The following is an 18,140-nucleotide window of genomic DNA, read 5'->3' as shown; positions in this document are numbered from 1 at the left end:
CGCTCCACTGCTATAGCAGGGCAAGTAATCAAATTTACGCGCCGCTTGCTCTTTTTGCAAAAGCAAAAATTGATTCCTTCTACCTAGTGTGTGTAACGTGAACAAACAATGAGTGACAATGCTAAACAAGTTTATACGCCGTTGCTAGCAAACTGTGCTGCTGTTGACTACTCGAAGTGTCCGGCTAGACTATCGATTCGTGAAGTGGAGCAATTGTTGAAAGTGAACATGAAGCTCAACGTAGCAGAAGTTAATCGGATGCAATTCCACCATTTACGTCTTGCGGTACTAATTATGTTCAATAACATTAGTCAAGCAGAATCATTTGCTTCACAGGACAACTTGAAACACGTCGTCGAATGTAATGACATTTTATACAGTATCCCAACGTATATAGATGTTGACCGCAAAAATGACCATCGTCGATTCGAACAAAACTTTGCACTTGTGTTTAGTTTTTGAATCTCCATTATTTTCTCTGACAATTGCAATGTTTTGATACAAGAGCAATTTTTCAAAAGGGCGTAGACGTTTTTGCGGGCATTACTTAAATTTTTTTATAACAAAATTTCAAAAATATACACTGAGAAAAAATTGTCATTTTGCGCAAAAACAAAACTTTATGTGAAAAATTTAAATCGCGAAAAAAAACCTATTCTTTTAATTTTTTTATATCAACGAAAACCTAAATTGAAAAGAAACATTTTAATACGATTGCATCATGGAGAACTTATCTATAAAAAAGCTTTTTTTTATTCAGTTCGTTTATTTGATAGGCACAAATGCGTTAGCTTGGCGGTGCCAAATTCTTTTGTTTTTACATTTCTTACAAAAGAAATGTATAGGATTCGCTCAAACTTTGACAACTTTTTCCGAGGCCCGGAGGGCCGAGTCTCATATACCAATCGACTCAGCTCGACAAATTGAGACAATGTCTGTATGTGTGTGTGTGTGTATGTGTGTATGTATGTGTGTATGTATGTATGTACAAAATGTCATGTAATTATCTCAGCAATGGCTGAACCGATCTTAATGAAATAAGTTTCAAATGAAAGGCCTAACATTGCCATTTGACACTATTATTTTCGATTGTCGATATGTTGTTTACTTTCTGAGATATGGGCGATTTTGTCAAAACACAGCAAGTTTCTTGCAAATAACTTTCAAACAGCACAATATTGTCCCACAAACTGCACATAAATAGAAAGCTTGTAAAAATACCTTTCTAACAAGCTATAGAGTGTCTAAATCCGTGCACGAGCGGCGGAGATATTAGACATTTTGTATTTTTAGTCCTCGCTTACCAATTTCCACTAATTAAAAATGAGATTGTTTCATACAGAGTATTGCTTTACTGGTGTTTTAGGGGCGAAACTAAACCGATTTTGAATATCGGGGTATGAAAACACATCTACGTGATTCAAGGATTCCGATGTTGAGAACATTTTGTAAATTACCTTTATAATAAATGAACTATTTCTCAAAAATCAATATATAAGTTCACTTCAAAGACAAAATAATGCGTTGATAAAGAAACAGTGAGTTCTAGTATTTATTCCTTGGATTAGGCATTGCGTTCAATCATGAGGTAAATGTTGGATGATATATCAATACACAGATCAACAAGTAATTCACCTAGTAGTGAGATAAAAGATTTCTAATATAATTATACTTGTGGCGTCACCGAAAGCAACTGTATGTTTGAAGCCCAAAAATCTAGCGAAAATTTAGCTCTTTTGCAAGATTTAGGTTATACTGGTTATGGAGCAAAAATTACTACTTACATTATTTATGATAAGAATGTAAGAATCAATATAATATACCTATCATAATCATAATAATATACCTATGCCATTCCTCACACGCCCCCCCACCCATCTCTATCTCACTCTCTCTCTCTCTCTCTCTCTCTCTCTCTCTCTCTCTCTCTCTCTTTCTCTCTCTGTCTCTCTGTCTCTCTTCTATCGCATCTATCTAGCTATTTCTGTATGCATTTCTAAGTTGTGTGATAAGATCTTCTGTCAATCTGAAATATTTGTTAATTGTAATTGCGAAGGTTTGAGAAAACAAAACTATTTTTTGTCTGCTGTTACATCAACTCAACTTTAATTCAATTGTATTCAAAGCCTGTTTCTACACTAAAATTAAGGAAATTCATGGCTATATCAGAAAAATATTTGGCTTAATTGGGTAATATGAAAGATTGATGATGGAAATTTTCAAAAGAAAAATCAACGTTTCGAAGACAAAATACATGAGAGGAAGAGGTTCTAGAGACGACAATGTGAACCTCCCACCCGAGTTCGGATTGACGGTGACGAAATCGAGATGGTCGACGAATCCATGTATTTGGGCTCACTGGTAACCGACGACAATGATAACAGCAGAGAAATTCAGAGACGGATCTTAGCGGGAAATCGTGCCTACGTTGGACTCCAGAAGACACTCTGGTCGAACAAAATTCGCCACCGCACGAAGTTGATTATCTTCAAGACGCTGATTAGATCGGTGGTCCTCTACGGCCACGAGACCTGGACTATGCTCGTGGAGGACCAACGCCTTGGAGTTTTCGAACGAAAGGTGTTGCGTACCATCTATGGTGGCGTGCAGATGGAAGACGGAACGTTGCGCAGGCGAATGAACCATGAGTTGTATCAGCTGCACATTCGTTGTATTGGTACGAACTTTCATGAAAAATAACGGATCAAAGACCAAAAATATCCACAAATTAGATCCAGGAAAAGAAGTCCCCAAAGTACCCACTCTCGATGGGGGATATACTGAGTAGTTTGAACCATTTCTTTTTCACAATATTGGTCTGTATAGGACTTATTTATCCATATTTCCTGCACGAGAATTCCGAACGAAACAATACAAACACGCTTTTATGCAATCGACATAGCCTAGACATTTCACACTATTTACTTCAATGCAAATAAAAACTTTGAAATATCTACCTGTCTCATTCACGAATCGCATTCTCCCTGTCGTTCTCTGTTCAAGGGGCTTGAAAGCACATGTGACCTTGTCTCATTTTACTATATTCAATAGCGCGTTAAAATACTGGACCAATAAATTCTATTCTGTACATAAATCTTTTATTCGGGAATATGTGGCCAAAAAGTAAACTTCGAATTCGTCAAGTAAAGAAGCATGAAAACAAAAAGAATAAAACCAAAAAACGATGGAAGCCGTAGAAAGTCCATTGCATATTTATTAGCCTTTTCTCAGAAGATGGGATTTTCAAAAACATTTCAAAACTTTCTGATGCAATGGTTTTCAAATTCGTACAATCCGGTTTATTCATTTTCTTTATTCAAAAATGTGTTTGGCTTCAAATATATGACCATTTAATTTTAATTAATTATTTCATTCCGCATCTTTTTATTCGTTTTGTTCATCTGAGTTCATTTTACTTATTTTATTCGTTTCATTCTTTGGATTCACTCTGATCAGTTTATTCTTTTTGTGCATTTTACTCATATCATTCATTGTTTTCATTGTATGTATTTTATTAATTTTTTCCAGTTTATTCATTTTGTTCAGTTTCTTCATTTTAATAATCTGATTACTTTTTCAGTTTTAATCATTTCATCCAAATAATTTATTTGATTCAATTTATTTCTTTATATTAATTTATAACCTTTTACTGTTGTTCAATTTTTCATTTTAATCAATGCATTTAATTCTGCTCATTTTCTTCTTTTTATTCATTTTATCACTTCAGCTCATTTTGTTTATTTGATTCGTTTGTTTTATTTATGCATTTCATTGATTTTTTACTTTATTCGTTTTGTTCATCCATTCTTTTTATTCATTTGATCCATTTCATTAATTTGATTCATTGTATTCACTGGATGAATTAAATCAATTTGATTCATTTAATTCATCTAATTCATTTGATTCATGTGATTCATTTGATTCATTTGATTCATACGATTCATTTGATTTATTTGATTCATTTGATTCATTTGATTCATTTGATTCATTTGATTCATTTGATTCATTTGATTCATTTGATTCATTTGATTCATTTGATTCATTTGATTCATTTGATTCATTTGATTCATTTGATTCATTTGATTCATTTGATTCATTTGATTCATTTGATTCATTTGATTCATTTGATTCATTTGATGCATTTGATTCATTTGATTCATTTGATTCATTTGATTCATTTGATTCATTTGAATCATTTGAATCATTTGATTCATTTGATTCATTTGATTCATTTGATTCATTTGATTCATTTGATTTATTTGATTTATTTGATTCGTTTAATTCATTTGATTCATTTGATTCATTTGATTCATTTGATTTATTTGGTTGATTTAATTCATTTGATTCATTTGATTTATCTGATTTATCCGATTCCTTTTATTCATATCTTTAATTTTATGCATTTCATGTTCAGTCATTCGTTTTATTTCATTCAATTTATTCTATTAATCTTATAACTATTTCTAAATATAATCTTAATTTTTATGTAATAACCTAATCTAATTTGATTCGTGTATTTGGATCAAAATTATAATGATTTCCATTACTTTTTGTACTCATTTTATGAATTTAAAAACCTATTGTTTCATTTTTTGCTTTACTTTTTTATTTCGGTCGTTTTGTTGATTCATTCATCTTCATGATTTATTCAGTTTATTCGAGATTTTATTCGTGCAAGACTAGAAACTGTTTTCATCCCACCTCTAATTGGGTGCCTACTTCTCGTGAGTTCTGCAAACTAATCCAATAGTGAAATGTGTAAGAAATGTCTCATCTCACTGCTAGGTGGATTAAATCGGTTTTTACATTTTAAATACTTAAAACTAGGAGGTTACAATGTTCTGATATTTTTTTATATTGAGAGGAAGAATTCTACAGCCATCTTAAGACTAGAAATACAGTTCTATATACAAGAGTGAGGACAAAAGATTTTTTTTGTGAAAAATTTTAAAACACGGAATCCAGTTTGATTTTCGAAAGGGGAGAAGTAGTTTTTTACGAAATATTTTACAGTTATCTTAAAACTAGGAGAATAGTTTGGTAATTAAAAACGGGAACAAATGTTTATGAGAAATTATACAGATATCTTAAAATTAGGGATACAATTTTATTTACAAGATGGGGGACAATAGTTTTAATGAAGAATAAAATTAACAGCTATCTTAAAACTAAGAATACAGAATACAAATTTAATTTTTTGAAGGAGACTTATGCTTGGTTAAGATATTCAAAGGGGGGCTTATTTCGATCGTCGGTGTAGCAGCACTCGTATCAAGGACAAGGGAAAGAAGGCGTATATGATGACATGGAGAGAACAGCAGAACTTGTAACTTTCGGGCAAACGGAAGATCAGCGACACAGTGCCTTGTCAGTAGGTCGTCGAGTACCGGGTTGGCGGATGAAATTCTTCAGACCCGCGGGAAAGTTATCGGACCATCGAGTCGCTCTCACTTCAGCTTCCTTCTATGCAGGGCGATGGCGGTCGCATAGTCTCACTCTGGCACTGGTCGGGTCTACAAGGAAGGACAGGGAGCTGCTGGAAACGAGAAATAAGAGAATGAAAAAGCTTTTCTAACGATAACTTTATGCATGTTTTAAATTTCTTACTAATTGACATACAAAACTGTAATTTTATGACAGAACATCATTCTAACTATCATGCCAAATCAAAATGCATTTAATAAAAATCTTCCAGAATGCGATAGTTGTCGAGATATTTGGAATTTTGCTCCAACAAAAACAATTAATTCATTTATTTATGTCCTTTTTAAAAGCTATTCGCGTTTCTCCATCATATAATGTCAAAAATCAAATGTTTATCGATTTTAAGACATAAAAGAAACTTTTGTATTTGGATCATGGAGAAGCTTTAAATAAAAAAGTTTTCCTAACAATAACTTTTGACATATTTTAATAATTCGTACCATTAGGAGTCAAAAATACGATTTCCTTTTTGAATATATGAACGTTCGTCTCGACGAGATTGAATCAACGTCTGCTGTGGATTCGTGCGAGCTGTTTGCAATTTTTTTCGCCTCTGTCTTTGCTAAGAATAACGCCTCCAACTTAGAAGCTGAAGCTGCTTCGATGGATGTTCCTGAAAACTTAGTGTCTATTTGGATGCTAATTGGATGCCAAACTAACCTTCAATCTGCACCGCTCAGCTTTAATCTCGGAAGCTACTCGACAACTTGGGTGAATTTCCAAAATCGGCCGGGACTTTAAGGATCCGCACTGCTTGTAGGCGTTATACTGTTTGTTGGTTCGCCCACTACTGGAAAATGCCAGTCTTATTTGGAGTCCTCATCAGCTTGTTTGGAATCTACGAATTGGACGTGTGCAGAAAAGATTTGTTCGGCTCGCTCTACGAGACCTTCCCTGGCGGAGTCCTTTGGATCTACCACCGTACCCAGAAAAAAATCAACAAGCAGTGTTTGTGGCGAAGGTGATCAACGCCGAAATCGACTCTCCAAAGATTCTTTCGCTTATTAACTTCCGCGCTTCGCAACGACCTCTACCCTCCACTGGCTTGCTTCAACCAAGGTTACATCGCACGGTGTTTGGATTGAACGAACCGATATCAGCATGTATGCGAAATTTCGCCACAGTTGAAGATCTGTTCGCCTTTGGAGAACCGTCGCACAAATTCGCGCAGAAAATATCGCGATCTTCGTTATTATAATTAGATTTTCGTTTATTTATTAAGACTGTGTTGTCAGATGTATTAAATAAATAAATAAATAAATAAATAAATAAATAAATAAAAAATAAATAAATAAATAAATAAATAAATAAATAAATAAATAAATAAATAAATAAATAAATAAATAAATAAATAAATAAATAAATAAATAAATAAATATAATTATAAACGCTATTTCAAACTAAATTATTCCTAACAAACATTTTCTGAAATTTGGCAGTTCACGAGATATTTTAAATTTTGTTTTGACAACAAAATTATTTTGTTTTATTACGGCCTTTTTATAAGTTATTCGCGTTTCTTCATCAACAGCAATAGGTTTTTCAAAATGTCTATAAAATTTACTGTAACTTTACCTCTGACATCAAGGCAATATTGTAACACTTTTAAAAGCTACATGGAAAGAATCAAAATATTACTCAACCATAGGATCCGAATAAACTATATAGTTACAATATCGTCTTAACGTCAAAGGTAAAGTTATGGGAAATTTTATGGGCCTATTCAAAAATCTATTGTTGGTAATAGAGCAACCCGAATTACTTATGAAAAGTTCGTAATAAAACAAAATAATTGTGCTGTTAAAACAAACTTTAATATATCTTGAGAACTGCTATATTTTAGAATTTTTTTGTTGTAAGCATTTTGATTTGAAAAGACTTTTAGAATTATATTCAAAAGGAAAATTAGGTTTTTGGCAGCAAATATATCAAAAGTTGTTTTTAGGAAAACTTTTTATTTAAAGCAGATGATCCAAATACACCGAAAAAGTTTCTTTTACGGCTTTAAACCAATAAACATTTTATTGTTGACATTTTAAGCTAAAGAAATGCAAATAACTTGTAAGAAGGACATTATTACACGAAAAAATTGTTTTTGTTGGAGCAAAATTCCAAATATCTCATTTAAGAAGAATTTTGTTAAATGCATTTAGGAAAAATTTTGTTCAATTCATTTTGATTGCAACTGATACTTAGAATCACATTCTGTAATAAAATTACAGTTTTGTATGTCAATTTGTATGAAATTTAAAACATGCATAAAGTTATCACTAGAAAAACTTTTTCACCAATAACTTCTCTATCCTGCAATCACATTTGAAATGTTTCTTTTCTTTTTAGGTTTTCGTTGATAAAATATAAAAATGGTTTCTTTGCAATTTAAATTTTTTACATAAATTTTTGTGAAAAATGAAACAATTTTTTTTCAGCGTGTATATATATATATATATATATATATATATATATATATATATATATATATATATATATATATATATATATATATATATATATATATATATATATATATATATATATATATATATATATATATATATATATATATATATATATATATATATATATATATATATATATATATATATATATATATATATATATATATATATATATATATATATATATATATATATATATATATATATATATATATATATATATATATATATATATTTCGTATAAAAGTTCCTGCAACTTGTTCTCAGATAGTTTTGTTTTATGAAATACGATAATTGAACAACATTTTTTTTCGTAAATGCTACTTATAGAAAAACTCACGCCATTTTGAAAAATTGCTCTTGTGTCAAAATAATCTCATAGACTGCGGAAAATGTTTAGTCTTCCATGCCGGTGAAACGTGTAAAGTTTCATCGGAATCTAAGAGGTCATAATTTTGAAGATTTTCGAACGGATCTTCATTGAATTTCTCTAATTGTTAAAGTTTTTTTTTTTCATTTATTGTTAATTATAGAGGTTTCAACCTTATGGTTATTCGCCTCTTTTCGGGTGAGAAAAATCTCTTTAGAAAAATGTCAAACCCTATGCGCTATACAAAATTAAGCACAGCATGAACGAAAACGGTAGCCTGAGGGAATGGGAATTAAGTGACTCCCATGCTACATTAGACGATGTAGCGAATGGATGCCTAGCAAGAAGAACAACGTCACGCGAATTTTGAAATTCACGGAAAGTAGTATATTCAGTGAAATTACTCCAAATTAACTGTTAAACATAATTCTGGTTGCACAATGAAAAAAAAGGATTTCACTGTTTAATGGAAAAAGTTAAAACAGGGGAATACACCCCTAATAACAGTTTTAAGTTTCTAACCGATTTAAATGCACTATGAACTGTAATAAAACTTTGCTGAGGACACTTGACCACAAAAATGACTTCCTAGACCAGTAAATCGTATTTTTGTGTATTTTGGAACCACTGTGCAATAGACCTCTCCACATTTTGAAAACGTTTTGAAATATACATGGGTCAGCTCAAATTGTTGTTCTAGGTGTGAATTTAAGAACTTTCGCCAAAAATGGCTTAATTTGGGCATGATTTAGAGGTGTCTCCAATCAAAAATCGTGTTTTTGCTATGTTTCCATAGGAAGATCACTAATACTCTGATTTGATAGGCCCTACACGTCCACATATCATCAAAGGTTGTTCCTTACACATATCTTAACATGTTTTAACAGGTGAACATAGCTCTAATCGCAGTAAAAAATTTGTTAACTGGATTTTCATATAGAAAAGTATATCAAAAACAAGGAAAATTAGTAGTATTTTTTCTTGGTTTTGGTATTCTTCTCTATTTAAAAATCCAGTTAACAAATTTTCTATTGCGATTAGAGCTATGTTCACCTGTTAAAACATGTTAAGATATGTGTAAGGAACAACCTTTGACGATATGTGGGCATGCAGGGCCTATTGAATCAGAGAGTAAGTGATGTTACTATGGAAACACAGCAAAAACACGATTTTTGATTGGAGACACCTCTAAATCATGTCCAAATGAGGCCATTTTTGGCGAAAGTTCTTAAATTCACACCTAGAACAAAAATTTCGGCTGACCCATGTGTATTTCAAAACTTTTTCGAAATGTGGAGAGGTCTACTGTGCAATGTAGCAAACAATAAACTAATTTGAAAATATGAATTTCAAAGAATGAAAATCAAAAACTCCTGAAACATCTTAAAACACTCATAGTGGGAAAGGAAAAGGAATCAAAAGTAGAACGTAGAAGGAGAATGGAGAAGACGAAAGAAACAAATCAGAAGAATAAAGAATGAAAACGACAGAATGAAGTAGACAGAAAAGTAGAAGGAAGAGGGATAGAAGGACAGAAGAATAGAAGAATAGAAGGATAGAACTTACCCTTCCGAAAGCCAAACTGGTTGCTTGACAGACCGTCCGTACCTTCTGCGTACGGGGTTAGCCTGTTGAGGATGATCCTCTCAAGCAGTTTGCCAGTCATGTCGATCAGACAGATTGGTCTGTACGCCGATGGGTCGCTTGGCAGCTTCCCGGGCTTCGGCAACAGAACCAATTTCTGCCTTTTTCATCTATCGGGGAAACGACACTCGTCAAGGCACCTCTGCATAGCTAGCCTGAACATGTTCGGGTTCGCTATGATCGATGCCTTGAAAGCGTTGTTTGGAACTCCATCCGGTCCTGGAGCTTTGTTCATCGCCAGGGATTTAGCCACTGCGAGTAGTTCTTCATTCGTCACTGGAGCCACCATTTCGGCCGTGCCCGCACTGTCTCGTAGTACAGGTGGCCAGCGGCTTGTGGCTCGAGACGAGAAGAGTACTTCGATAATCGTCGCTAACCGGTCCGGTGACCGTTCTGGGGGTGAAGAGCCCCCTTTGGTCTTGGCCATCACAATCCTGTAGGCGTCACCCCACGGATTCGCGTTGGCACTATCACACAGGTTGTCGAAATACGCTCTCTTGCTGCTTTTAATGGCCTTGTTAAGGGCCAATTTCGCAGCTCGAAACACTTCACGGCGGTTCTCTCTTGCATCCTCGGTGCGAGCTCTTTGCATCCTACGTCTAGCTCTGAGGCAGGCTGATCGTAGAGCTGCAATCTCGGCACTCCACCAGCATGCCGGGCATCTGCCGTTTCTTGGCAGGGTTTTTCTCGGCATAGTGGCGTCGCACGCGCGTGATAGAACAGCTACCAGTGCATCCCCGCTTAGACTGTCGGTGTTGGCCTCCAGTCCCTGGGCCGCGGTGAAAGCTTCGCTGTCGAAGTGATTGGATTTCCACCCGCGTACCTGACAGGGATCTCCCGCCCTCGGATGCTGCACACCATAGTTGATCCTAAAGCGGATTGCTAAATGATCGCTATGGGTGTTGCCTTCGTCTACCCTCCATTCCATGCCTGGAGCCAGACTCGGGCTGGCAAATGTTACGTCAATCCACGCCTCCACCCCGTTTCTACGGAATGTACTAGCGGAGCCATTATTAGCTAGCACAGTATCGAGTTTCGCAAGCGCCTCCATTAGCACTTGACCCCTGCTATTTGTACAGCGGCTGCCCCACTCCACTGCCCAAGCGTTAAAGTCTCCCGCTATTACTACCGGTTTCCGGCCCACTAGGTCTGACGAGAGCCTGTCGATCATCTGGTTGAACTGTTCTATTGGCCACCTTGGTGGAGCGTAGCAGCTGTAATAGAACACACCATTGATCTTGGTAATCGCAACACCCTCGGCGGAGGAGTGTATTACCTCTTGAACCGGGAACCGTCCCGTTGTACAGATTGCCACCATTCCAGACCCGTCCGACACCCAATTACCGTTGCCGGCAGGGATGTTGTACGGGTCTGATAGGAGGGCGACATCTGTCCTCGACTCCGAGACCGACTGCCACAGCAGCTGTTGGGCTGCTGCACAATGGTTAAGATTTAGCTGTGTGACGTTCACGGCTTCTTCTTATTTGCCTCACCGAAGGGACACGAAGGTCCACCCATAGCATGTTTATGGGCTTGCTTCTTAGCGGTGTAGATAAGGCACTTGTGCGCCTTAGTGCAACCCCGCTCCTTATTCCCCTCCTCATCGCAGCGACGACATAGTTTGCTCCTGTCTATGCCCTTGCACTCGTTGGATTTGTGGCCGGACTCAAGGCACCGATAGCACCTATCCACTGAAGGCGGCTGGGGTATGCTAATTGGGCATACCGACCAGCCGATCTTCAGCTTACCTTTCTCGGTTACCTTTTTGGCATCCGCCTTTAGTAGCCTGAGGTAGGCTACTTGGGTGCCAGAGGGTCCCCCCTCTAAGGCGCACAGAGGCCCGTCGCATTGCTCCTTGACGGCTGCGACGACATCTTCTGTAGTCGTGAACTCGTCCAGATGCTTGCACTGGAGAGTCATTTCCGCCCCTAGCGACCTGACCTGGGCGCCTTCACCAAGGACCTCTTGGGCCAAGGCCTTGTACACTGCACTAGATTGTGCGCCTCGCTTCAGCACCAGAAGCATTTCTCCTGTGTTGGTGCGTCTCACGCTACTCACATCTTGCCCCAGGGCCGAGAGGCTTTCGGCCGCCCTCATCGACTTTAGGACGTCAGCGTATTTGCCCTTGTCGGTTTTTAACCACAAGGCCTCGCCTCTGTCCTTGGCCTTCTTCGCGGGCCGCGGTACCTCCGGTGTCGGTACCGGCTTCTTTTTGGTGACCAGCGTCCAGGGGTTTACGCCCTCCTGCCCCGGTTGCGCCGGGTTGCTGGTACCATCACTCTGCCCAGCGGGGTCATTCTCGCCCCCGTTTACTGGCAATGCACAGTGGTCGGAAACGCCAAAAACGTGAACTTATTTCACTAGAGGCCAAACCATCGAATATATTCACAGGGTGTCTTTAGAGGAATTGTTCGTATGAATATTCCCCACAATCTGATAACAATTGAAATTAGGCATGGCTTACTATGGTCGAATTAAATAAAATTAACTTTTTATACTGACGAGGTAGAAAGTTGGTGTCTTCGACAAAGTTTTAGAAATGCTCATAGTGAAGAATTTTGTTGAAGAACTTGAGCTGGTAGGACTAAAGGTTATCAATTTAAAAGGCGTTTTCTATGAAAACCTCCTTAAATCTAGTTTTTTTTTCAATATAAATATAAGTTTAAACCCAATGTCAGTTTCAAACTAAATTTTGTTTCTATGCTGTCTCTGAGTTACTCGAATTTAACTTGGTTCGTCTGCTAGAGGCTATCAAACTACCAACTTTCAATTATCATATGAGGCTGATAAAATCGGGTCGAAAAGCTGATAAAATCGGGGGTAGATAAAATAGGGGGCTGATAAAATCGAGGGCTCGGATAAAATCGGGCCTTCACTGTTTTGCCCCTGAACCGAAGGCATTCGATTCTGTGCAAAACTTCAGTAAAGTGAATGAAGGAAGTGTTGAAACTGAAATAGCCAGGGCAAGGAGTAAATACATCTGTCCCATCCAAAAGGACCAAAGAAACGATATTAACTTTCTTATCCAAGTCACTCCCAACGATTTATTATATCCTCTTCAAACTGAAACAGTCAGTAAGGTTGTCCTCGTTTCTTCCTTCTTTAAGATTCAAAACAATTCGTTAAATAAATTATTCATTGAATGAATGATTTAATTGCCGTCTAATTTTGAAACATCTCCAAACACAACTCTGCACAGTAGGCCTGGTCGCTTTAATATTTGCGACATATGCAAACATGCTTCAAGTATTAATATTGACAAGAAAAACAATACAGAATTACTGTAGTGTTTTCCAGGATGCTTTTGAATACTGGCTGTGTGAGGGTTAGAATAGAATAGAAAAAAATGAAGGAAGTGTTGAAACTGAATGTTTGCGTCGTTAAATGCACGCAGAAATAGGCAAAAATTATTCCGTTCTGTTATAATTATACATTACCCTAAGTCACTTAACAGCATTTTTTTGTAAAGAATCACAACTCTTTTAAAAAGAATCGTGCCTTACTCTCTCTTTTCTTAGAGTCGATTCTTTTGATCGATTCGCAATTTAATCGCAAAGTACAAATTTCTCCAGTTTTTCTCATTAAAATTATCAAATTTAGACCGACCGAAAGCGATTTTTAAAACATAGTCATGGTGGCCGTACATGCGAAATTATTTCAAAATATTAAATTGTAGATGGTCTTGTACTCGGCTCACCAGGGTTCGATAATGACTTTGAGGTTAAAACCTTTATAATCGAAATAATAAAACATATGCTATCAAAATGCACATACCGTCGCTGTTGTACTATCTTATGACAAACGCCATTTTGTACATTTCGAGAAAAACGCTTTTTAAAGTTTGAGATTGAGTATTTTGAATCTTATAAACTATATAAACAATTCAAAGAAGCCAATTGATGCTTTTATCTATTCTGTATCAATATCTCAAATATTTCGAAGATCGGTTGACTATGTTGTGAGTTTTTACTATAAATGTAAACAAAAGTCGTCATAGGTGTGTATTGATGACAAAATTTGTATGGCGTGTCATATTCGCGCATGGAAAATTTTTCATAGAAAAAAATCATCAATTATTAACTTTTATTCATATCTTTGGCTTCATTTGGTCTATAAACAAACGATGAGATGCATTTTGAAGGAAATGAGTCAAGGAATCTAGAAAAATAGTTATTTTGGGTTACAGTGTTGCCAAATATGCTATATTTCCTGTTTAAAACTAAGATTGCATTTTTCTCACAATTCGAGAATTTTTGTTATGAAAATGATTATGCCATTGTGTTTCTCAGATAGTTTTACATATAGAAACATCTTATACATCAAGATAATTCGAGCCAATCCCCAGACACAGTCATTTGAAGCAAAAAATTAAAAATTTCTCAGCACTTTTCTCGCTATATCTCAGTAACCAAGCAGAATGTAAAAATTCTGTAAACGCCACTTTGTAGAGATTTTTTAGACAAGTAATGTGGCATATCTAACTCAATTTACCCCAACATGGCGTTTGTCATAAGATAGCACAACAGCGACGATACATCAATGGTTGTAAACGGTTTTGCGCATTTTAATGCAAATTTAAAAAAAAATGAATAAAAACACCCTTTAATTTAGAATGACAGCAATTAAGAAGGATTGTTATAAGATGGATCAATCAATAGGTGGAAAAACGAAAAAGAATAAAAAAATTTCAGTAACATCCAGATAGTACCAGTTTCATTAGATTCTTTTGAAAAACAAGTGGCGAAAGTCTCTTTAACCCCTTGTTCATCGAATGAACTCTTAAAATGACTCGTCACTAAGTTGTAGCCTATTTTACAACATATTTTATGTCTATCGACGTAACTTATCTTGCACTCGGACATTTTCCACCCTCCAAGTTTACATCCATCGACAAACCTGACAGATGTCAGGCGAGCATCCTGCTTAGTGTATCGATCGTATCGTCGTCTATAATCCGGCTTCAACAGAATAATACCCACCTAGAACGAGCTAAACGAGAAGGATGCATCCTTCCTCCGGCGAAAAGTTCGCAGAGGACAAAAATCTGTTGCACTTCGCAACTTGAGCACGGAAGCAGTCCGGGAACAGGGCGGAGTGGGTGCATATAAAGACATCAGAAAGACAAACGCTCAGCTACGAGAAACTACTCAAATTAGCATAATTTATGCAAAATGTTTGTTTTTGATTTGCATAGCTCAGGATGGTGTCAAATTTCCAGTAGAGCCATTTAGTAGCTACCGCAAGAGGGCCTCTTCAAAACCGTTGAAGAAGGGGTTGACGGAACGTGACAAGCTTTCGTCGTTGTCAAAAGTGGATAGATTCGAAGGATTCTAGTGTTTTTTTTTGTTACCAACGCACACAAACACTTGTTTGACTGTTTTCGATTCCGCAAGAGCAACCCACCGAACACGGGACGGGCAGCAATGGACGACCGTTTCGAATAGTCGTTTATGGGTGTCTGTGCTACCCACAAAGTCACAAGGTGCTGGAAAGGAGTATGTTTGCGCTTTCTCTACTCTGGCTATGGCTGCCGCTATCGTTCGTTCTCACTTGATTGATGAAAGGACTATAAATAATCCCTTCATCAACAGGGCAAGTTGATGATGCTCCTTTCGCTGCTTTTTGCCACTAACCGTACGCTGCGTGCTCGATTGATGCCGTCTGTCCAAAGAATCGAGCTGATGGTTGGAATCGGTGCGGTGTACTGCACATTCATTATTTGCTCAGAATGGTATGGAAGTCCGTTTGCAAATATGACAAATTGTTCTGCTGCTCAATTGAACGCACTGTAAATTACACAGTATTTAACCAAACAGCCCAAGTACTGGAAAATATTTCTTTAATAGCTTTAATTACGAACATCTACTAACAAAAACTTTTCGTTACTTGCCTATTATTCCAGAAACCAAAGACCCCGTGGGAAATGTTTGAGAGGACCTGATCAGCGTGGTCCCACTGGAGGATGGCTCAGCAGTTCCGGTGGTGACCGTAGAACCCTTACCTACCACCACCCTCACCATTCCGGTCCTTCGTCGGTCATCTCTGGGGAAACCCAAGGACCGGAAGCTGAAAAACAGTTAAAACATGATGACAGCACCGTCAACAATAGCAACGGCAAGATCAACAACAACAACAGCACTCATAAAAACCAACAAAGGAAACTCACATTCACATTGATAAAGCAGTAAACGAAGCAACCGATAAAAAAATATTCCGACGAATAGTCAAAGACACCCCCCTCCAGTGTTTGAGCGTGTTTGTTTCCGTGGAAACCGTGGGACTAAATGCATTTTGCCTTCGCCTTTTCTTTCGATTGACTACCTGTGTTAGCTTTTCTAATCAGAAACAAAAAAAACGACAGCTTAGATATTTTAGAACCAGTTTGTAAGGGATTATTACTAATAAGGATTAGGAAAACAAAACTTTGTTCTATAAAGTTGATTGTCTTAAGCTCGATGAGGCAGCGTTAAGTTTTAGCACACACACACGAAACAAGGACTCCTGTTAAGTGTTCTCGATGTTGACAATTACGAGAGGTGATGATGTTTTGGTTTCAAACGTTTTCTTTCCTATATGACAGTTTATACACAATAACTACGCTTATTACTAACTGAAAGATGAACAGTTATTAAATCGACAGTGGAATATGATCAGCAAACAAGTAAGACATAATTGTAAATAATCAACAAAAAATACCAAATTTGAAGTGTAATACCAAAAAAAAAAAGGAAAACACAATTGTATATTTTAGAAAGAGGCAAAACGAAAAGTGATATCAAGTTATTTTAAACAAAAATAAAAATTTAATCTCTATAATACTGATTGCATCATCGAAACGGATTGGTATTAAAATTGAAAATTTCTGTTCCTTCCTCTGCTAATGCTATATTCTTTCGAAAAATGATGGCTTCAGTGCTAGTGGTTAAAGGAAAAACTTTATCGACGAAATGTAAATAAAGACACCTGTTAGTAAAACTCTACAACTGTTGGAATTTGTTTCAATTTTCCAGGCTGCAAGATTATGCTAATAAACGCCGAAAGCAAACTCAATTGTTGCTGCTATTCGAAAGAAAATGGTTGCTTTTCATCAAAACGCTTGTTATATGTGATCACGTAATCCCGTAAAATCCGTACCGAAACTACCCAAACCAATGAAACTTATCCTCTAGTCCAACGCTGTACAATCGCAAACGAAGTTTAAAAACAAACAAACTCGTTCACATACACACACACACCCTTACACAAACATATCCAACACGGGACCAACTTTGCGCTTTTGAATTCATAAATTTAAACTCACTTCCCCGGCACAAATCTGCATATTAATTGAAAAATGTAAAAAAAAAAATATTTTCTGCCCGTGTCGGGTCGTGCTCGGTCGTCCAGTCTTCCAGCGTAAATAAAAATGGCAAATAAACAAACAAATTAGTCAACTCTATTCAATCGAGATTGGGAAAGTTTTTTATCACGCCTGTTGGTTTAGCAGGATTTCGCTAAAACTAGCCTACCGCTTGTGCGGATGTTGTACCATATCATATCACGAACTTGTGAAAAAACGATCCCGTTTCGAGGGGGGATTGTCGACCATCGCGGGATTTTATTTGCGTCCCGGGAAAGGTTTGTGTAATAAATAGTTTTCGAAATGTTTTAGAAAATTTAACTACTAAAAATAAAAATAATAATAATTTTTGTCAAGACCTACTGTAAAATGTACGGACAGGTTAAATTTGTTAATACTGCTTGTGTTTATTAAATTACAATTATTAAATTATATTTTCCCTGAAGAAGAAAGAAAACCTCCAATCGAAACGTGGATAGTGTAAATTATTCGTTTTGATTTTAATAACGGTCAGGGCCGCGCGCAGAAAATTATCAAGAGAGGGATTTTGATTTTGTTACGTTATAAAAGAAAGCTATAGAAATCCTCAATCATTGAAAAAAATTTAGAGGCCTGGAGGCCGAGTCTTGTGCACTAATCGTCTCAGCTCAACAAATTGTATGTTATCGAGAAGGAATCATCAATAGACACAGCTGCCTGCTGGCTCATGGTAGAGTCGAATTGGTTTGTAGTAGTTAAGCCTACCGATTAAACCTAAACCTCTTGTTTCTCACAATCCGTGGAAACCGTTAGATACTATTTCAGTGAACATCATACTCTTGCGCTTTTTGTGTAATTAGTTCAT

The 18,140-nt window shown here is 36.4% G+C and overlaps 1 protein-coding gene across 3 annotated transcripts in view; it reads left to right on the top strand.

The window, feature by feature from the left end:
• Nucleotides 1-16,940, top strand: part of LOC131681289 (potassium voltage-gated channel protein Shaw) — a 352,113-nt gene extending 335,173 nt beyond the window's left edge. For all 3 annotated transcript variants that reach the window (XR_009303887.1, XM_058962020.1, XM_058962019.1), the window contains one exon: nt 15,860-16,940. Coding sequence is in view for 2 of the 3 variants with exons in the window: in XM_058962020.1 (XP_058818003.1) it covers nt 15,860-15,888 (29 nt within the window). In the remaining variant the exon portion in view is untranslated. The remainder of the gene's footprint in view (nt 1-15,859) is intronic.
• The last annotated feature ends 1,200 nt before the right edge of the window (nt 16,941-18,140 follow it).

The sequence above is a fragment of the Topomyia yanbarensis genome, chromosome 2 (genome assembly GCF_030247195.1).
Source record: "Topomyia yanbarensis strain Yona2022 chromosome 2, ASM3024719v1, whole genome shotgun sequence".
Lineage (NCBI taxonomy): Eukaryota > Metazoa > Arthropoda > Insecta > Diptera > Culicidae > Topomyia > Topomyia yanbarensis.
The sequence above is the reverse complement of the archived record's forward strand: the minus strand, read 5'-3'. Positions and strand labels throughout refer to the sequence as shown.